Source organism: Scyliorhinus canicula, chromosome 11 (genome assembly GCF_902713615.1).
Source record: "Scyliorhinus canicula chromosome 11, sScyCan1.1, whole genome shotgun sequence".
Taxonomy (NCBI): domain Eukaryota; kingdom Metazoa; phylum Chordata; class Chondrichthyes; order Carcharhiniformes; family Scyliorhinidae; genus Scyliorhinus; species Scyliorhinus canicula.
Genome location: NC_052156.1, coordinates 103,448,187 through 103,469,981, shown reverse-complemented (window position 1 = coordinate 103,469,981; position 21,795 = coordinate 103,448,187). Strand labels below are relative to the sequence as shown.

The window sequence follows — 21,795 nt, the reverse complement described above, 5'->3', positions numbered from 1 at the left end:
TGAAACAGCGCAAGAGGAGAGACAGTCAGGAGAGTGAAAACGCGTGAGAGAGAGACATTCGGGAGAGTGAAACAGCCGAGAGGAGAGACAGCCGAGGAGTGAAAACAGCGCAGAAGAGAGACGTCGGGAGAGTTGAAAACAGACGCGATAGGAGAGACAGCCCGAGGGAGTGAAAACCAGCGCGAGAGGAGAACAGCCGGGAGAGTGAAAACAGCGCGATAGGAGAAACAGCGGGAGAGTGAAAACAGCGCGAGAGGAGAGAGACAAGTCGGGAGAGTGAAAACTGCGCGAGAAGAGAGACAGCCGAGGGAGTGAAAACAGCGCGAGAGGAGAAACAGCCGGGAGAGTGAAACAGCGCGAGAGGAGAGACAGCCGGGAGAGTGAAAACAGCGCGAGAGGAGAGGCAGTCGGGGAGAGTGAAAACAGCGCGAGAGGAGAGACAGCCGGGAGAGTGAAAACAGCGTGAGAGGAGAGACAGTCGGGGGAGTGAAAACAGCGCGAGAGGAGAGACAGCCGGGAGAGTGAAAACAGCGCAAGAGGAGAGACATTCGGGAGAGTGAAAACAGCGCGAGAGGAGAGGCAGCCGGGAGAGTGAAAACAGCGTGAGAGGAGAGACAGTCGGGGGAGTGAAAACAGCGCGAGAGGAGAGACAGTCCGGGAGAGTGAAAACAGCGTGAGGGGAGAGACAGTCGGAACATTGAAAACAGCGCGAGAGGAGAGACAGCCGGGAGAGTGAAAACAGCGCGAGAGTAGAGGCAGCTGGGAGAGTGAAAACAGCGTGAAAGGAGACAGTCGGGAGAGTGAAAACTGCGCGAGAGGACAGTCGGGACATTGAAATCAACGCGAGAGGAGAGACAGCCGGGAGAGTGAAAACAGCGCGAGAGGAGACAGTCGGGAGAGTGAAAACAGCGCAAGAGGCGAGACAGTCGGGAGAGTGAAAACAGCGCGAGAGGAGAGACAGTCGGGAGATTGAAAACAGCGCGAGAGGAGAGACAGCCGGGAGAGTGAAAACCGCGCGAGGGGTGAGACAGCCGGGGGAGTGAAAACAGCGCGAGAGGAGAGACAGCCGGGAGAGTGAAAACAGCGCGAGAGGAGAGACAGTCGGGAGAGTGAAAACAGCGCGAGAGGAGAGACAGTCGGGAAGAGTGAAAACAGCGCGATAGAGAGACAGCCGGGAGTGTGAAAACTGCGCGAGAAGAGAGACAGCCGAGGGAGTGAAAACAGCGCGAGAGGAGAAACAGCCGGGAGAGTGAAAACAGCGCGAGAGGAGAGACAGCCGGGAGAGTGAAAACAGCGCGAGAGGACAGGCAGTCGGGAGAGTGAAAACAGCGCAAGAGGAGAGACAGTTTGGAGAGTGAAAACAGCGCGAGAGGAGGGACAGTCGGGGGAGTGAAAACAGCGCGAGAGGAGAGACAGCCGGGAGAGTGAAAACAGCGTGAGAGGAGAGACATTCGGGAGAGTGAAAACAGCGCGAGAGGAGAGACAGTCGGGGGAGTGAAAACAGCGCGAGGGGTGATACAGCTGGGACATTGAAAACAGCGTGAGGGGAGAGACAGTCGGAACATTGAAAACAGCGCGAGAGGAGAGACAGCCGGGAGAGTGAAAACAGCGTGAGAGTAGAGGCAGCTGGGAGAGTGAAAACAGCGTGAGAGGAGACAGTCGGGAGAGTGAAAACTGCGCGAGAGGACAGTCGGGACATTGAAATCAACGCGAGAGGAGAGACAGCCGGGAGAGTGAAAACAGCGCGAGAGGAGACAGTCGGGAGAGTGAAAACAGCGCAAGAGGAGAGACAGTCGGGAGAGTGAAAACAGCGCGAGAGGAGAGACAGTCGGGAGAGTGAAAACAGCGCGAGAGGAGAGACAGCCGGGAGAGTGAAAACAGCGTGAGAGGAGAGACAGTCGGGGGAGTGAAAATAGCGCGAGAGGAGAGACAGCCGGTACATTGAAAACAGCGCGATAGGAGAGACAGCCGGGGGAGTGAAAACAGCGCGAGAGTAGAGGCAGCTGGGAGAGTGAAAACAGCGTGAGAGGAGACAGTCGGGAGAGTGAAAACAGCGCGAGAGGACAGTCGGGACATTGAAATCAACGCGAGAGGAGAGACAGCCGGGAGAGTGAAAACAGCGCGAGAGGAGAGACAGCCGGGAGAGTGAAAACAGCGCGAGAGGAGACAGTCGGGAGAGTGAAAACAGCGCGAGAGGAGACAGTCGGGAGAGTGAAAACAGCGCGAGAGGAGAGGCAAGCTCGGAGATTGAAAACAGCGCGAGAGGAAGACAGCGGGAGATGAAAACACGCGTAGAGGAGAGACAGTCGGGGAGAGTGAAACAGCGCGAGAGGAGAGACAGCCGGGATAGTGAAAACAGCGCGAGAGGGTGAGACAGCCGGGGCAGTGAAAACAGCGCGAGAGGAGAGACAGCCGGGAGAGTGAAAACAGCTCGAGAGGAGAGACAGTCGGGAGAGTGAAAACAGCGCGAGAGGAGAGACAGTCGGGAAGAGTGAAAACAGCGCGATAGGAGAGACAGCCGGGGGAGTGAAAACATGCGCGAGAAGAGAGACAGTCGAGATTGAAAAAACAGCGCGAGAGGAGAGACAGCCGGGGAGTGAAAACGCGCGAGAGGAGAGAACAGCCGGGAGAGTGAAAACAGCGCGAGAGGAGAGGCATCGGGGAGAGTGAAACCAGCGCAAGAGGAGAGGACAGTCGGGAGAGTGAAAACAGCGAGAGGAGAGCAGTCGGGAGAGTGAAAACAGCGCGAGAGGAGAGACAGTCGGGGAGTGAAAACAGCGCGAGAGGAGAGACAGCCGGGAGAGTGAAAACAGCGCATAGAGGAGAGACATTCGGGAGAGTGAAAACAGCGCGAGAGGAGAGACAGTCGGGGAGAGTGAAAACAGCGCGAGGGGTGAGACAGCCGGGACATTGAAAACAGCGTGAGGGGAGAGACAGTCGGAACATTGAAAACAGCGCGAGAGGAGAGACAGCCGGGAGAGTGAAAACAGCGCGAGAGTAGAGGCAGCTGGGAGAGTGAAAACAGCGTGAGAGGAGACAGTCGGGAGAGTGAAAACAGCGCGAGAGGACAGTCGGGACATTGAAATCAACGCGAGAGGAGAGACAGCCGGGAGAGTGAAACAGCGCGAAGAGGAGACAGTCGGGAGAGTGAAAACAGCGCAAGAGGAGAGACAGTCGGGAGAGTGAAACAGCGCGAGAGGAGAGACAATCGGGAGAGTGAAAACAGCGCGAAGGGGAGAGACAGCCGGGAGAGTGAAAACAGCGTGAGAGGAGAGACAGTCAGGGGAGTGAAAATAGCGCGAGAGGAGAGACAGCCGGTACATTGAAAACAGCGCGAGAGGAGAGACAGCCGGGAGAGTGAAAACAGCGCGAGAGGAGAGGTAGCCGGGAGAGTGAAAACAGCGCGAGAGGAGAGACAGCCGGGAGAGAGAAAACAGCGCGAGAGTAGAGGCAGCTGGGAGAGTGAAAACAGCGTGAGAGGATACAGTCGGGAGAGTGAAAACAGCACGAGAGGACAGTCGGGACATTGAAATCAACGCGAGAGGAGAGACAGCCGGGAGAGTGAAAACAGCGCGAGAGGAGAGACAGTCGGGAGAGTGAAAACAGCGCAAGAGGAGAGACAGTCGGGAGAGTGAAAACAGCGCGAGAGGAGAGACAGTCGGGAGAGTGAAAACAGCGCGAGAGGAGAGAGCGCCGGGAGAGTGAAAACAGCGTGAGAGGAGAGACAGTCGGGGGAGTGAAAACAGCGCGAGAGGAGAGAGAGCCGGGAGAGTGAAAACAGCGCGAGGGGTGAGACAGCCGGGACATTGAAAACAGCGTGAGGGGAGAGACAGTCGGTACATTGAAAACAGCGTGAGGGGAGAGACAGTCGGTACATTGAAAACAGCGCGAGAGGAGAGACAGCCGGGAGAGTGAAAACAGCGCGACAGTCGAGGCAGCTGGGAGAGTGAAAACAGCGTGAGAGGAGACAGTCGGGAGAGTGAAAACAGCGCGAGAGGACAGTCGGGACATTGAAAACAGCGCGAGAGGAGAGACAGTCGGGAGAGTGAAAACAGCGCGAGAGGAGAGACAGCCGAGGGAGTGAAAACAGCGCGAGAGGAGAAACAGCCGGGAGAGTGTAAACAGCGCGAGAGGAGAAACAGCCGGGGAGAGTGAAAACAGCGCGAGAGGAGAGACAGCCGGGAGAGTGAAAGCAGCGTGAGAGGAGAGACATTCGGGAGAGTGAAAACAGCGCGAGAGGAGAGACAGTCGGGGGAGTGAAAACAGCGCGAGAGGAGAGACAGCCGGGAGAGTGAAAACAGCGCGAGAGGAGAGACATTCGGGAGAGTGAAAACAGCGCGAGAGGAGAGACAGTCGGGGAGAGTGAAAACAGCGCGAGGGGTGAGACAGCCGGGACATTGAAAACAGCGTGAGGGGAGAGACAGTCGGAACATTGAAAACAGCGCGAGATGAGCGACAGCCGGGAGAGTGAAAACAGCACGAGAGGAGTGACAGCCGGGAGAGTGAAAACAGCGCAAGAGGAGAGGCTGCCGGGAGACGCATTGGTTGCTGTGTTTTATAGAAAACACTTCTATAGAAAATTCCTAACAATGTGACCGCTCCTTTCCTATTTCTAACTTAAGCCCATATTACCTCAGTAGGCAGATGCCCCTCGAGCTGCCTTTCTTCAGCCGTTAAACTATCCTTGATTAACAATGCTACTCCTCCACCTCTTTTACCACCTTCCCTACTCTTACAGAAACATCTATACCCAGGAACTTCCAACAACCATTCCTGCCCCTGTTCTATCCACGTCTCCGTAATGGCCACAACATCGTAGTCCCAAGTACCAATCCACGCTCCAAGTTCACCTACCTTATTCTGGATGCTCCTTGCATTTAAGTAAACACACTTCAACTCACCTTCCTGCCTGCCGGGACACTCCTGCGACCTTGATACCCTCCTCAGTACCTCACTACTCTCAACGCTGGCTTCTGGACTACAGCTCGTTTTCCCATCCCCTGACAAATTAGTTTAAACCCCCCTGAAGAGCCGTAGCAAATTTCCTGGGTATAGATGTTTCTGTAAGAGTAGGGAAGGTGGTAAAAGAGGTGGAGGAGTAGCATTGTTAATCAAGGATAGTTTAACGGCTGAAGAAAGGCAGCTCGAGGGGCATCTGCCTACTGAGGTAATATGGGCTTAAGTTAGAAATAGGAAAGGAGCGGTCACATTGTTAGGAGTTTTCTATAGGCCCCCAAATAGTAATAGAGATGTGGAGGAAGAAATTGCAAAGCAGATAATGGATAGGTGTGGAGGTCTCAGGGTAGTTGTCATCGGTGATTTTAACTTTCCAAATATTGATTGGAACCTCTATAGGTCGAACAGTTCGGATGGGGCAGTTTTCGTACAGTGTGTGCAGGAGGGTTTCCTGATACAATATGTGGATAGGCCCACAAGAGGTGGGGCCACATTGGATTTGGTAATGGGTAATGAACCGGGCAAGTGTTAGATTTGTTTGTGGGGAGCACTTTGGAGATAGTGACCACAATTCGGTGTCTTTCACTATTGCAATGGAGAGGGATAGGGCCATACGGCAGGGCAAGGTTTATAATGGGGGAGGGGTATTTATGATGCGATTAGGCAAGAATTAGGGAGCATAAGATGGAAACAGAAACTGTCAGGGAAAGGCACAAATGAAAAGTGGTGCTTGTTCAAGGAACAAATACTGCGTGTCCTTGATAGGTATGTCCTCGTCAGGCAGGGAGGAAATGGCCGTGTGAGGGAACCATGGTTCACAAAAGAGGTTGAATGTCGTGACAAGAGGAAAAAGGAAGCGTATAAAGGATAAGAAAACAAGGTTCAGTTGGGTCGCTTGAGGGTTACAAATTAGCAAGGAATCAGTTAAAAAGGGCTTAGGAGAGCTAGGAGGGGGCATGAGAAGTCCTTGGTGGGTCGTATCAAGGAAAACCCCAAGGCTTTTTACTCTTATGTGAGAAATAAAAGAATGACCAGGGTGAGGTTAGGGCTGGTCAAGGACAGTAGTGGGAACTTGTGCATGGAGTCAGAAGAGATGGGAGAGGCGTTGAATGAATACTTTCCTTCAGTGTTCACCTAGGAGAGGGGCTATGTTTTTGAGGATGAGAGTGTGATACAGGCGGGTAGGCTGGAGGAGGTAGATGTTCTGAGGGAAAATGTATAAGCAATTCTGAAAAACCTGAAGATCGACAAGGCCACTGGGCCATATGGGATGTATCCTAGGATTCTTTGGGAGGCAAGGGATGAGATTGCAGAGCCTTTGGCTTTGATCTTTGGGTCCTCACTGTCCATGGGGATAGTGCCAGAGGACTGGAGAGTGGCGAATGTTGTTCCTCTGTTCAAGAAAGGGAATAGGAATTATAGGCTGGTTAGTCTTACTTCGGTGGGCGGTAAGTTAATGGAAAGGGTCCTGAGGGATAGGATTAGTGACCATTTGGAAAGATGCAGCTTAATCCGGGATAGCCAACATGGATTCGTGAAGGGTAAGTCTTGCCTCACAAATTTGATTGAATTCTTTGAGGAGGTAACTAAGTGTGTAGATGAAGGTAGAGCAGTTGATGTTGTATACATGGATTTCAGTAAGGCGTTTGATAAGGTTCCCCATGGTTAGCTCATGAAGAAAGTAAGGAGGTGTGGGATAGAGGGAAATCTGGCCAATTCGATAAGTAACTGGCTATCACATAGAAGACAGAGGGTGGTGGTGGATGGAAAATTTTCAGACTGGAGACCAGTTCCCAGCGGTGCACCAGAGGGATCAGTGCTGGGTCCTCTGCTATTTGTGATTTTTATAAATGACTTGGAGGAGGGGGCTGAAGGGTGGGTCAGTAAATTTGCTGATGACACCAAGATTGGTGGAGTAGTGGATGAGGTTGAGGGCTGTTGTAGGCTGCAAAGAGACATTGATAGGATACAGAACTGGGCCGAAAAATGGCAGATGGAGTTTAACCCTGATAAGTGCGAGGTGATTCATTTTGGTAGGACAAATTTGAATGCGGATTACAGGGTCAACGGCAGGGTTCTGAGGAATGTGGAGGAACAGAGAGGTCTTGGGATTCATGTCCACAGATCTCTGAAGGTTGCCACTCAAGTGGATAGAGCCGTGAAGAAGGCCTATAGTGTGTTCGCGTTTATTAACGGGGGCTTGAGTTTAAGAGCCGTGAGGTTATGCTGCAACTGTACAGGACCCTGATGAGACCACATTTGGAGTATTGTGTGCAGTTCTGGTCACCTCATTATAGGAACGATGTGGAAGCATTGGAAAGGGTGCAAAGGAGATTTACCAGGATGCTGCCTGGATTGGAGGGTAGGTCTTATGAGGAAAGTTTGAGGGAGCTAGGGCTTTTCTCATTGGAGTGAAGGAGGATGAGAGGCGACTTAATAGAGGTTTATAAGATGATGAGGGGGATAGATCGAGTGGACATTCAGAGACTATTTCCTCGGGTGGATGTAGCTGTTACAAGGGGGCATAACTATAAGGTTCAGTGTGGGAGATATAGGAGGGATGTCCAAGGTAGGTTCTTTACTCAGAGAGTGGTTAGAGTGTGGAATGGACTGCCTGCTGTGTGAGTGGAGTCGGACACTTTAGGAACTTTCAAGCGGTTATTAGATAGACACATGGAGCACACCAGAATGACAGGGAGTGGGATAGCTTGATCTTGGTTTGGGACAAAGCTTGGCACAACATCGCGGGCCGAAGGGCCTGTTCTGTGCTGTACTGTTCTATGTTCTATAGCCCTTCTTTAATAAGAAATGGAATCTGACTTTGGAAGCTGTGACGGTGGGTATGGGTGTGTTTTGGGCAGCTGGGGCATCAGGAAAAGATCCGCAGCCAGCAGGAACATGTCGGGACAGACCCAAAAGGGGATTTTAGCTGGTGATGCTGTGTGCATCCAGAACTTTGTTGATGGGACGCTGCGCTGTGGATCCCAGAGACGATAGTAAAGCAATCAGGGCGGACTCATACTCTGTACGGATACAGGGTAATGTATCAAGCAGGCACGTTGACTACCTCCACAGCTGAGCCTTGCACGTCCACAACGACAGACCACAGTCCTCATGATCGGTGGTGTCCCTTTCACCGAAGCAGTCACTGATGACGCTGATGAGTCGGAGATGCAGGAGGTCAATTCATTCGACCCAGATTATGACATGGAGACTTTGCCTACAGCAGTCAAAACGGGTCAAGTAGCGTCTGCCGGGCCAAGCACCCAGGCGGTCGGCCCAAATGGCGTTCATCGATTTGTTATACCGTTCCGGATCAGCAGGCATTCGGAAGATAACAGTGAGCAAAGAGGGCAAAGAATCTCCCCCCTTCTGCCGTTGAAATAGAAGACGTATTGCACCTGGAAGGGGGAAGGGTGTTATAACCCAACAGGAAGCCAAGTAATCTGCAACCTCCCAGAGACTCACCTGCGTACGACTACCTAGATGAGGGGACATAGCTACCCTCTTAATCCAGGGGCCTCTGGGACATTCAATCACAATCTGCAACCCTTTGGCCCAGCAAATCCCCCACTCTACCATTATCACCATGCCAAATGATAAACCCTGGTTCGATGGAGAGTGCAGGTGAGCATGCCAGGAGCAACATCAGGCATACCGAGAAATGAGGTGTCAACCTGGTGAAGTTACAACACAGGACTACTTGTGAATCGAACACGTAATAGACAGAACTAAGCAATTCCATAATGAATGCATCCGATCTAAGCTCTGCAGTCCTGCCACATCCAGCCGTGATGGTTATGGACAATTAAACAACTCACTGGAGGAGGAGGCACCACAAATATCCTCAATGATGGAGGAGCCCAGCACATATGTGCAAAAGACAAGGCTGAGGCATTCACAACAATCTTCAGACAGAAGTGCTGAGTGGATGATCCATCTCCGTATCTTCCGGAGGTCCCCAGAATCACAGATGTCAGTCTTCAACCAATACAATTCAATCCACATGATGTCAAAAAACAGCTGAAGGCACTGGACACTGCAAAGGCTATGGGCCCTGACAATATTCCAGCAATAGTACTGAAGACTTCTGCTCCAGAACTTGCTGCACACTTAGTCAACCTGTTCCATTACAACAACAACACCAGCGCCTACCCTGCAATATGGAAAATTGCCCAGGTGTGTCCTGTACACATGAAACAGACAAATCCAAACCAGCCAATTATTGCCCTATCGATCTACTCTCCATCATCAGCAAAGTGATGGAAGGAGTCATCAACAGTGCTACAAAAGTGGCACTTACGTAGCAATAACCTGCTCACAGATGCTCAGTTTGGTTCCGCCAGGGTCACTCAGCTCTTGACCTCATTACACCTCTTTTTTTTTAAAAAATAATTTTTATTGAAATTTTTCGATACAAACATTTACCCCTACTACATTTTAAATTATAACACAACAAATCCCCCCTGGAAAATCCTCCCCACGCCCTCCCCCGCGCGCACCCCCCCACCCTCCTCCCCCCCCCCCCCCCCCCCCGCGCTACCAGTCTAGCAACCAAACCGTTTTTTCCCTTTCTACTGATGGCCTCGGGCAGTCATTGCCCGCGACCCCCCGCTGACGTGCTCCCTTCGTTGCTATCCCCCCCCCCCTCCCTTCCCCCCCCCCTTTCTCCCCGGGTTGCTGCTATTTCGGCCTCCAGTTCCTATCTCTGATCCAGAAAGTCAAGGAAGGGCTGCCACCGCCGGAAGAACCCCTGTACCGACCCTCTCAGGGCGAATTTGATTCTTTCCAATTGGATGAAGCTTGCCATGTCGTTTAACCAGGTGTTAACACTTGGTGGCCTTGTGTCCCTCCACTGAATCAAGATCCTTCTCCGAGCTACCAAGGACGCAAAGGCCAATATTCCGGCCTCCCCTGCCTCCTGTACTCCTGGCTCCACCCCAACCCCAAAAATCGCTAGCCCCCACCCTGGTTTGACCCTGGTTCCCACCACTCTCGATACCGTCCCCGCCACCCCCTCCCAGAACTCTTCCAGTGCTGGGCACATCCAGAACATATGTACATGGTTCGCAGGGCTTCCTGAACACCTAACACACCTGTCCTCACCCCCGAAGAACCGACTCATCCTAGTCCCCGTCATATGGGCTCTGTGCAGCACCTTAAATTGGATGAGGCCCAACCTTGCGCACGACGACGACGAATTGACCCTCTCTAAGGCATCCGCCCATGTCCCATCTTCTATCTGCTCTCCCAGCTCCGCTTCCCACTTGTCTTTCAGCTCCTCTATCGATACCTCCTCCACCTCCTGCATTATTTTGTAGATGTCCGAGACCTTCCCTTCTCCGACCCAGACCCCTGACAGCACCCTATCACTCACCCCTCTATCGGGAAGCAAGGGAAATCCTTCCACCTGTCGTCTGGCAAATGCCTTCACCTGCAGGTATCTAAACGTGTTCCCCGGGGGGAGCTCAAATTTCTCCTCCAGCTCTCCCAGGCTCGCAAACCTCCCCTCTATGAACATGTCCCTCAGTTGCCTGATGCCCGCCCTGTGCCAGCTCTGGAATCCCCCGCCAGTGTTCCCCGGGACAAATCTGTGGTTCCCTCTCAGTGGCGCCGCCATCAGACCCCCCACTTCCCCCCTGTGTCGCCTCCACTGCCCCCAGATTTTAAGGGTGGCCGCCACTACCGGACTCGTGGTATACCTTGTGGGGGGGAGCGGCCATGGTGCCGTTACTAGCGCCCCCAGGCTTGTATTGCCGCAGGACGCCCTTTCCATACGTTTCCAAGCTGCCCCCTCCCCCTCCATCACCCACTTGCGCACCATCGATGCGTTCGCCGCCCAGTAGTATCCGGAAAGATTGGGTAGCGCTAATCCTCCACTGTCCCTACTCCGTTCCAAGAAAGTCCTTCTCACTCTAGGGGTGCCATGTGCCCACACATAGCCCATAATGCTGCTAGTTACCTTCTTGAAGAAGGCCCTGGGGAGAAAGATGGGCAAGCACTGGAACAGAAACAAGAACCTCGGGAGGACCGTCATTTTGACTGACTGCACCCTCCCTGCTAGCGACAGCGGTACCATGTCCCACCTCTTGAACTCCTCCTCCATCTGCTCCACCAGCCTTGAAAAGTTCAGCTTGTGGAGGGTCCCCCAGTTCCTTGCCACCTGCACCCCCAAGTACCTGAAGCCTCATTACACCTCTTGACCTTAGTTCAAACATGGACAAAAAGAGCTGAACGCCAGAGGTGATGTGAGAGTGACTGCCCTTGACATCAAGGCAGCATTTGATTGAGTATGGCATCAAGGAGTCCTAGCTAAACTGGAGTCAATGGGAATCAGGGGAAAACTCTCCGCTGGTTTGAGTCACACCTGGCACCAAGGATTGTGGTGGTTGGACGTCAATCATCTCAGATCCAGGCCATCACTGCAGGAGTTCCTCGGGGTAGTGTTTTAGGCCCAACCATCTTCAGTTGCTTCATCAATTACCTCCCTTCCATCATAAGATTAGAAGTGGGCATGTTCGCAGATGACTGCACAATGTTCAGCACCATTCGGCACCATTCGCGATTCCTCAGAGGGTTACCATTGATTAGAAACTGAACTGGACAAGGCACATTAATACTGTGACTACCAGGGCAGGTCAAAGGCTCGGAATCATATGATGAGTAACTCACCACCTGACCCCACAAAGCCTGTCCACCAAGGTATGAGCCAGGAGTGTAATGGAATACTCTCCACTTACCTGGATGATTGCAGCTCCAACAACACTCAAGAAGCTTGGCACCATCCAGGACAAAGTAGCCCGCTTGATTGCTCCTCCTTCCACAACATTGAAACCCTCCACCACCGATGAACACTGCAACCGTGTGTATCATCTACAGGATGCACTGCAGTAACTTGCCAAGGTTCCTTAGACTGCACCTTCCAAACCCATGACCACTGTCTTCTCCCCATAACCCTATATCCCCTTATTGATCAAAAACCTATCTATCTCGGTCTTAAAGAGATGTGGCCTCCACAGCTTTCTGAGGCATAGAGTTCCACAGATTCACCACCCTCTGAACAAAGAACAAAGAACAAAGAAAAGTACAGCACAGGAACAGGCCCTTCGGCCCTCCAAGCCTGCGCCGACCATGCTGCCCGTCTAAACTAAAATCTTCTACACTTCCGGGGTCCGTATCCCTCTATTCCCATCCTATTTATGTATTTGTCAAGATGCACCTCAGATTGGTGCAGGATGGGAATAGAGGGATATGGACCCCGGAAGTGTAGAAGATTTTAGTTTAGATGGGCAGCATGGTCGGCGCAGGCGTGGAGGGCCGAAGGGCCTGTTCTTGTGCTGTACTTTTCTTTGTGCACTGAAAATGACCAAAGCTTTTTCGTGCTTTTGCATTTCAAATTATTGGAAAATGACAAGTGAAGAAAATAGATTACTCAGCAATGAAGGTGATATTGTGACTAAACCACACGTTCTCTGGTCATTCACGAAACTATCCTGAAAACATTTATGAATTCCTCATGTCAGTAACTTTGTCCATCTCATTTTTCCAGTCTAAAAGTAGCTTAAAATCCTCCATTATCATCATTCTACCTTTCAGACAAGCTCCCATTATTTCTTCCTTTTTGCACCATCCTACTGTGGGGTTACTGTTTGGGGGCCCACGCACCACTCCCACAAGTGACACCAAGATAGAGCCACAAGATATTAGTTTTGTCCTTGTATTATATTGTAGCCTCTAGCCCTATCTGCCGATTTACTCTTAGATTTGTACCCTCTTTCACTTCCTGTCACTGTCTATTATTTCCCATATTAATATTTTTCTCTATTGCCTTATATGAACCTGAAGAGGTTTATAACAAAAACTAGCAAAACATTACCTAATTATCACTCTACCCTTTAAGTATGAGTCTGTGGGGGTTAACCATATATTATTATCCTAACTCAGCAGCAACAATATGAAAAAATAAATCCCTGAATATAGAGAAAAACGGATAGAAGTATACACACCGAGAAAACAGCTCAGGCATGCAAACACACAGAGACACACAAACACATACGCAAAGCAAAACAAAATAATTTAAGAAAGCACATACAGGGAGAGCAGTAGAAATTCAAGAAAAAGGGATAAGAAATTGATAGAAGAGTAAGCAGCAGGTATTGATGAAGAATGTGATGCTGGAGAGAAAAAGATCTGAGTGCAATGCCAAAGGTTCATGGCCTTGATTTGATAGCTTCCAACGATCTACAAAATAAGTTCAATAAAATACGTAAATGATTAATGACTAAGCCAATAAATAATACTGCACCTCGGGAAGATAAAAATGCAACATATTTATTCCGATGATTTAGAAATAGCTATAGGTGACATTGAAAATGACCAAAGATTTTTAGTGCACTTACATTTCAAATTATTAGAAAATTACAAGTGAAGAAAATAGATTACTGAGCAATGAAGGTGATATTGTGACAAAACCACATACGTTCTCTAGTCATACTGCACCTTGAAAATTGTGCTAATTCTTGCCCTCAAGACACAAGAGGCATTCAAATCCTGCAGGTTCTTTAGCCTTAGAACCTTTGGACAATCCCACTCAAATTATTCTGTTATGAGGAAACATTGGAGAAATGTAGGGTGAAATTCTCCCTTTGGGAGACTAAGGGCGGAATTCGTGAAGGCCATCGTGAACTCGGCCGAGGTTCAGGGCGGCCTCGGAGCCCGCTCCCCGCACCTAATTCACCCCCACCCGGGGCGTGAGGAGCGGGCCTCGCTCTATTGCCTTATATGAACCTGAAGAGGTTTATAACAGGAGAGGTTTATAAGAAGAGCGGCTGGCCCGACCTCGTCACGCCGAGAATAACGCACATCCGGCGCACTTGTGAAGTCATCCGTGCATGCGCGGGTTGCCGGTTCCAACCCATGCATGCACGGATGACTTCATCGCGCAGACGGCACGAACCCACGCATGCGCGGTGGCCGTCTTTCTCCTCAGCCGCCCTGCAAGACATGGCGGCTTGACCTTGCCGGGCGGCGGAGGGGAAAGAGTGCGTCCGTTTTGGACGCTGGCCCGACGATCGGTGGGCACCGATCGCGGGCCTGTCCCCTCCCGAGCACAGTCGTGGTGCTCCCGTCCCAATCGGGCCCCTAGATGCCACAAACGGGCATCTGGCGCCCGTTTCATGAATGCAGTGACCAGGTGTGGTTGCTGCCGTGTTGAAACGGGCGTGAAGGGCCGGCCACACGGCCCATCGGGCTCGGAGAATCGCCGTTCGCCGTGAAAAACGGCGAGTGCCGATTTTTCAGAGGGGGGGGGGGGGGGGGGGGGGGGGGGGGGGGGGAGAATCACTGGGGGCGCCGGGGGGGGGGGGGGCGTAAAAAATGTTGGGGGGGCCCTCCCGCCCCTCCCGCTATTCTCCCAGAATCTCCGAGATTCATTATCATCCATATATTTATCCAATGACCATTTAAATGCCCTTAATATTGGCAAGTCCACTACTGTTGCAGGCACGTTATTCCACACCCTTACTACTCTCTGAGTAAAGAACCTACCTCTGACATCTGCCCTATATCTATCTCCCCTCAATTTAAAGCTATGCCCCCTCGTGCTAGCCATCACCATCCGAGGAAAAAGGCTCTCACTGTCCACCCTATCTAATCCTCTGATCATCTTGTATGCCTCAATTAAGTCACCTCTTAAGCTTCTTCTCTCTAACGAAAACATCCTTCAGTCCCTCAGCCTTTCCTCAGAAGATCTTCTCTCCATAGCAGGCAACATCCTGGTAAATCTCCTCTGCATCCTTTCCAATGCTTCCACATCCTTCCTATAATGCGGCGACCAGAACTGCACGCAATACTCCAAATGCGGCCGCATCAGAGCTTTGTACAGCTGCAACATGACCCCATTGCTCCGAAACTCAATTCCTCTGCCAATTAAAGCTAACACACAGTACGTCTTTTTAACAACCCTATCAATCTGTGTGGCAACATTCAGGGATCTATGCACATGGACACTGAGATCTCTCTGCTCATCCACACTACCAAGAATCTTGCCATTAGCCCAGTACTCTGTCTTCCTGTTACTCCTTCCAAAATGAATCATCTCACACTTTTCTGCATTAAACTCCATTTGCCACCTCTCAGCCCAGCTCTGCAGCTTATCGATGTCCCTCTGTAACCTGCAACACTGTCCACAACTCCACCGACTTTAGTGTCATCTGCAGATTTACTCACCCATCCTTCTACGCCCTCCTTCAGGTAATTTATAAAAATGACAAACAGCAGTGGCCCCAAAACAGATCCTTGTGATACACCACTAGTAACTGAACTCCAGGCTGAACATTTCCCATCAACCACCACCCTTTGTCTTCTTCCAGCTAGCCAATTTCTGATCCAAACTGCTAAATCACCCTGAATCCCATGCCTCTGAATTTTCTGCAGTAGCGTACCGTGGGGAATCTTATCAAATGCTTTACTGAAATCTATATACACCACATCAACTGCTTAACCCTCGTCCACCTGTTTGGTCACCTTCTCAAAGAACTCAATAAGGTTTGTGAGGGTTATTCCGTTCTAGATGATTATAAATCCTATCTCTTATGAACCTTTCCAAGACTTTGCCCACGACAGAAGTAAGGCTCATTTGGTCTATAGTTACCGGGGTTGTCTCCATTCCCCTTCTTGAACAAGGGGACAACATTTGCTATCCTCCAGTCTTCTGGCACTATTCCTGTAGACAATAATGACATCAAGATCAAAGCCAAAGGCTCAGCAATCTCCTCCCTAGCTTCCCAGAGAATCCTAGGATAAATCCCATCCGGCCCAGGGGACTTATCTATTTTCACACTTTCCAGAATTGCTAACACCTCCTCCTAATGAACCACAAGCTTGTCTAGTCTAGTAGCCTGTAACTCAGTATTCTCCTCGACAACATTGTCTTTTTCCTGCGTGAATACTGACAAAAAATATTCATTTCGCACATCTCCTATCTCCTCAGACTCCACGCACACCTTCCCAACTACCTGCTACTGCTCCCAGCTCAGGCAGCCACCCCCCAGAAAGTCCGACAGTTTTCAATGGTTTTTCAGTGTTTTTTGAACCTCCTGCTCCCCCTTGCGCAGGCCGCAAACCTTGTTATCGCCACCAATGAAGGACAGGAACATGGCGCCTTGATCAGTGCTGGGCGCAGACTTCAATTTTGGCCGGACACCCAATCGTAGTTCATGTTTGCGGCATTTCGAGGTGGAGAATTTTGCCTGTAAGCTTTTTGGCTTTGAAAGCTGGTGACTAAGATGGACCTTGCTGTGGAATTTACTAAGATAGTAAATGTTCCAAACAAGGCAAGTCAGAATATTAGTAGCTAAACTATGACTGTAATACATGATGACAAATATAATTTGGTAGAAGGCAAAGTTGTAATTATGTCCAGAATAAACAAATGGAAATAACTTCTGGATTGTCTAGTGGAGGCAAAATTCAAAAATACAGTTGAAAGCTGTAATAGAGAGGCACATTCTTGTTTGAATAGGCTACTGGCCACCTTCATCTGTATTTGGCTTGTGACAGAATAGAGAGAGAGTGAGAAAGAGGATTTTTGATCAATTTCTGATATTAGATAAACTTATTGCATGAGGAGGACCTGTGCAAAATTACTTTAAAAATATATAACATTGGAAACAGGATTTTCTCCCAACAAGAATTAGTACAATTAGGAAGCAATGACCAAAATAATCTATAAAATTAATGAACAACCATTGGTCTTCCAACAACCACATTCTCCAATTTTATTTTCCGGCCTCCAATATTTATTGCTTTTGCAACCTCATTTCTGCTCTTAACCAAGATTATGTGCATCACCATACCCATATAGGAGCATTGGAGCTCCTGGATAAAAAGAAACCACCATCCATCTAGTTTCCCTTGTACTAGTCTGCTGGTTGCATACGGAAAAGATACAGAAGCTGTTAATTAATTATAACAATATATCAGCGGCACGGTGGTTAGATCTGTTGTTTTCCATGCATTTTATTTCCATTGAAGTAATAGTCCCTCCCTAATAAAACTGATATTGCAACCCTTAATGTAAGATGTGATGCTGTATCTATTTGAGTCAGATCTGGCTGGGATATTACCTTGCTGATAGAATGAATGACCGTTCCACACTCTCTATGTTCAGTTCATTCTGATAAGCTTCTTGAGATGGCTTACTGACCTTCAAGATAAACAACACATTTCAATCAGTCAAACCGGTCAACAAAAAACACACATGTTCATTTTGGCATAGGAAGCTATACATTGCCCATGCTGTAAAACCCATTTCTTTGAAACATTAAATATTTCCCTTTTGGTTAAACTTTAAGAAGTCTCACAACACCAGGTTAAAGTCCAACAGGTTTATTTGAAATCACAAGCTTTCGGAGCACTACTCTATCATCAGGTGAAGAGGAGGCAGGTTCACAATCACAGCATATATAGGAGAGACACAATTGCAAGATAATTACAGATTGGAATGTGAAGAATGGTTGAAATGTGAGTCTTTGCAGGAACAAACTGTGTGTGTGGAGTGAGTGATAATCACAGGTAATCGGGGTGTGAATTGTCTCAAGCCAGAACAGATAGTAGGGTTCTGCAAACCCAGGCAGTATGGTGGGGGCTACGTGTCATGTGGCATTAACCCAAGATCCCGGTTGAAGCTGTCCTCATGTGTGCGGACCTTGGCTACCAGTTTCTGCTTGGCGATTCCCCTCGTTGGAGATCTCTACTGCCCCCAAACCTCCTACTGTGCCCACCACAGTCCAGCGCCGGCATCGCCACATCATGCTTAAACTTTAAATGCTGTATTTCATAGTGGATTTCCGAACTAGCAACAGTAACTGTGGGCCTGTCATTCTGAATTACAGTAGCTCAATAGACTTTTGAGTATTGCTGAAAAAGGAACATGATGTTGTCCATTCATCAGGACAGATGTAAGAATGTCAAATTTCAAAATGGCAACAATTTATACGTATGAGAAAAGGGTGGCGATTGGTAGGCAAGTCAACTTCGATTGCTTGAAGGTTTCCGTGGAGAATGCACCAGGGACCTATTGTCCCCCATGCTTTTAAATCCCCAAAAGATGCAATGCTGGCATATTCCTTTCACCTGCAGAGAATAGGTCCTTGAATACATGCTGCTTAGAGCAAGTATAAGTGAGCCAAGACCCTGGTACATTCTGGCCAAGTAACATCAGGTTTGACAGCATATGTGAAGAGAGAAAGGAGCTCACGTTTTGAGTCTGGATGACTCTTTGTCAAAGCGGGAATCATCCAGACTCAAAACGTTCGCTCCTTTCTCTCTCCACATGTACAGTCAGACTTGCTGTGATTGTCCAGTATTTTCTGTTTTTGTTTCAGATTCCAGCATCTGCAGTAATTTGCTTTTATCATCCTGGTGCATTCTTCATTTTTTTTATAAATGTATTTTATTATCAACATGCATCAAAGCAGGTCACAACACAAACACCCGGGAAACATACTTTCCAGCAATCAACTATACAGTCTATACAAATGGTTTCCCACTTTTTCACCCCCCCCCCCCCCCCCCCATGATGAACAGCCCCTCAAACACGGTCACAGATATCCCACCACCTTTTCGCAAACGCCTCTGCAGATCTCCTTAATTCACATTTTATCTTCTCCAACCGCAGGAAGTTGTACAGGTCACCCAACTAAGTCGCTACCCCCGGTGGTGATGCCGACCGCCATTCCAGTAAAATTTGCCGCCATGTAATCAGAGAGGCGAAGGCCACAATATCAGTCTTCCTCCTCTTCCAACGCTCCGGCTTCTCCGAAACCCTAAATATCGCCACCAAAGGGCCCGCATCCAACTCCTTCTCCACTATCCGGCTAAGACTGCGAACACTCCCGCCCAGAATCTTCTCAATTTTTCGCAACCACAAAACATGTTTGTGTGATTTGCTGGCCCCCGCCCACACCTCTCACACTCATCTGCTACCCCCTGAAAAAACACACTCATTCCCGCCCAAGTCATATGCACCCTGTGCACCAGCTTAAACTGTATCAGGCTCATCCTTGCACAACAGGAGGTCCCGTTTACCCTACGTAGTGCCTCACTCCGTACTCCCCAATTGATCTCCCCTCTCAACTTCCCTTCCCATTTCTCCTTGATATGCACCACCCCTCTTCTCCCTGCTGCCCCCCCCCCCCCCCCCCCCCAGCCACTTGTATATATCTCCAATTCTGCCTCCCTTTCCACATCCGGAAGCAGCAGTCGATCCAGCAGAGTGTATCCCGGCAATCTAGGGAGCCCCCTCCAGATCTTTCCCGCAAAGTCCCGAACCTGCAGATACCTGAACTCACTCCCCCTCGGCAGCTTTATCCTCTCCCTTAGCTCTTCCAGACTGGCGAACCCTTCCTCCAAATACAGATCCCTCATCTTGGCCAGCCTCACTTCCCTCCACAGTGTACACTATCTGGTGCATTCTTCATGGCAACGCTTTGACCAGAGTCAATATGACTTTTGGCAGGACAGGCAGGAAGCAGAGGGCGATGGTAGAGAAATGTTTCTATGGCTGGAAGTCTCTTTCCATTGCATTTCGGCAGGGCTCGGTGCTGCGACCCTTGCTATTTGCGGAGGATATCAATGGACTGTCAGGTGGGCAGAGCAGTGGCAAATGGAATTCAATCTGGAAAAATGTGAGGTAATGCACTTGGGGAGGGCTAATAATGTAAAGGATTACACTATGAATGGAAGGACCATGGGAAGTACTGAAGATCAGATGGACCTTGGAATGCCTATCCACATATTCTAGAAGGTGGTAGGGCCGGTAGATAAGGTGGTCAACAAAGCACTTGGGATACTTTCCCTTATTAACAGAGGCAGAGAATACTTGAGCAGGAAGGTCATGCTGCAATTGTATAAAATGCTTGTGTGGCCATAACTGGAATATTGCATGCAGTTCTGGTCACCACATTATAGGAAAGGTGTGATTGCTCTGGAGAGTGTGCAGAGGATATTTATCAGAATGCTGCCTGGGCTGGAGAGTCCAGGCTACGAGGAAAGATTAGATAGATTTGGGTTATTTTCCTTGGAGAAACAAAGTTTGAGAGGGAACTTGATAGAGGTGTACAAGATTATGAGGGGCATAGATAGGGTGAATAGGAAGGTACTTTTTCCATTAGTAGAGGAACCAATAACCAGGGGGCATGGATTTCAGGTAGAAAGCTAAGAGGGGAGTTGAGGAGAAATACTTTCACCCAGTGGGTGTTGGGAGTCTGGAACTCACTGCCTGAAAGGGTGGTTGAGTCAGAAACCCTAGTAACATTTAAGACATATTTAGATATTCACTTGCGCTGCCATGCTGGAAAATGGGATTAGTGTAGTCAGATGTTTGTTGACCGGCATGGATACGATGGGCTAAATTACCTCTTTCTGTGCTGTAAATGCCAACCAACCCTTTACCCATGCAGTAGAAATTGTTGCTCCCTTCGAAACGTGGCATTCTTGCGTGTCTAAACTTCAACAGTATGTCTTTTTTTCAATACTCAAGTAACTTTCTCAGTCGTAATTAAAATTAGTTTATTTCTCAATGGAGCCACAATGTTGAGTTCTCCCAATACCTGCTTAAGAAGGCTAACAGAGTGTCAATAATCCACCTAGTTTAATTCCAATATTTTCTCAATTGTACATCTTCATAGCAGTGCAAATCAAATTTTGTAAAAAAACTAAAACTTACGGTAGTATTTACAGGATTTACTACACTTCAACAACATAATCCATAAAGTGTGATGAGGGGGAAAATATCACTTACCTTCATACCTGCTAGAGAAAGCATGTTGTTAAGCTTGTACATTCCAGATTGTACCGGCGTAGTGTACAGTAACACGTCATTCAGCTACAAAGGAAACCATTATATATGAATTGTGAATTCAAAGCAATAATTCAAGATCAAGCTGCAAAACTCTATGTTGTCTCTACATTGGTTTAAAGAGAGTTCCCGAACCAGATAGCTCAACATGTAATAAGCGATCCTTCGTCATATTTTCTGTGCCTTTAAAAATGAGATCTTGATCTCAACAACGCGGAGCAGCGACTGAATGCCAGACAATTTCATTGTAAGATTTAAAAAATATTTCATGGAATGTGGGCATCACTGGCTAGACCAGCATTTGTTGCCCCTCTCTAGGGGCTGGTTTAGGACAGTGGGCTAAACAGCTGGCTTGTAATGCAGAACAATGCAGCAGGTTCAATTCCAGTACCGGCCTGCCCGAACAGGCTCCAGAATGTGGCGACTATGGGCTTTTCTCAGTAACTTCATTGAAGCCTACTTGTGACAATAAGTGATTATTATTATTAATTGCCCTTGAGAAGTGGTGGTGAGCTGCCTTCTTGGACCATTGCAGCACATGTGTTTCAGGTACACCCAGTGCTATTAGGACAGAACTTCCAGGACTTTTGATCTATTGATAGTAAAGGAATTGTTTTTTAGTTCCAAGTCAGGGTGGTGCCTGGTTCTGGATGGGGGACTTGCAGGTTGTGGTGTCCCCATGCATCTATTGCCCTTACCCTTCTTATTAGAGGTATTAAAGATCCTGGAATTGGAAGGTGCTGCCAAAGGAGGCTTGAAGAGTTGCTGCAGTACATCTTTTGATGGAAGGAAGGTCACTGATGGAGTAACTGAAGATGGTTGGACCTAGGAAACTACCGTGAGGGACTCATGCAGTAATGTCCTTGAATTAGATGACTGACATCCAACAAACACAACCATTATTCTTTGTGCGAGGTTTGACTCAAACCACAGTGGAGCTTCCCCCATTCCTATTGACTTCAATTTTGCTTGGGCTCTTT

At 48.9% G+C, this 21,795-nt stretch overlaps 1 protein-coding gene across 5 annotated transcripts in view; it reads right to left on the bottom strand.

The window, feature by feature from the left end:
• Window positions 1-21,795, bottom strand: part of fgd6 (FYVE, RhoGEF and PH domain containing 6) — a 243,997-nt gene that overhangs the window by 101,104 nt on the left and 121,098 nt on the right. For all 5 annotated transcript variants that reach the window (XM_038810925.1, XM_038810924.1, XM_038810928.1 and 2 more), the window contains 2 exons: window positions 20,759-20,842; window positions 17,082-17,161 (listed from right to left, as the gene is read on the bottom strand). In XM_038810925.1, the coding sequence (XP_038666853.1) occupies window positions 17,082-17,161; window positions 20,759-20,842 (164 nt within the window). The remainder of the gene's footprint in view (window positions 1-17,081; window positions 17,162-20,758; window positions 20,843-21,795) is intronic.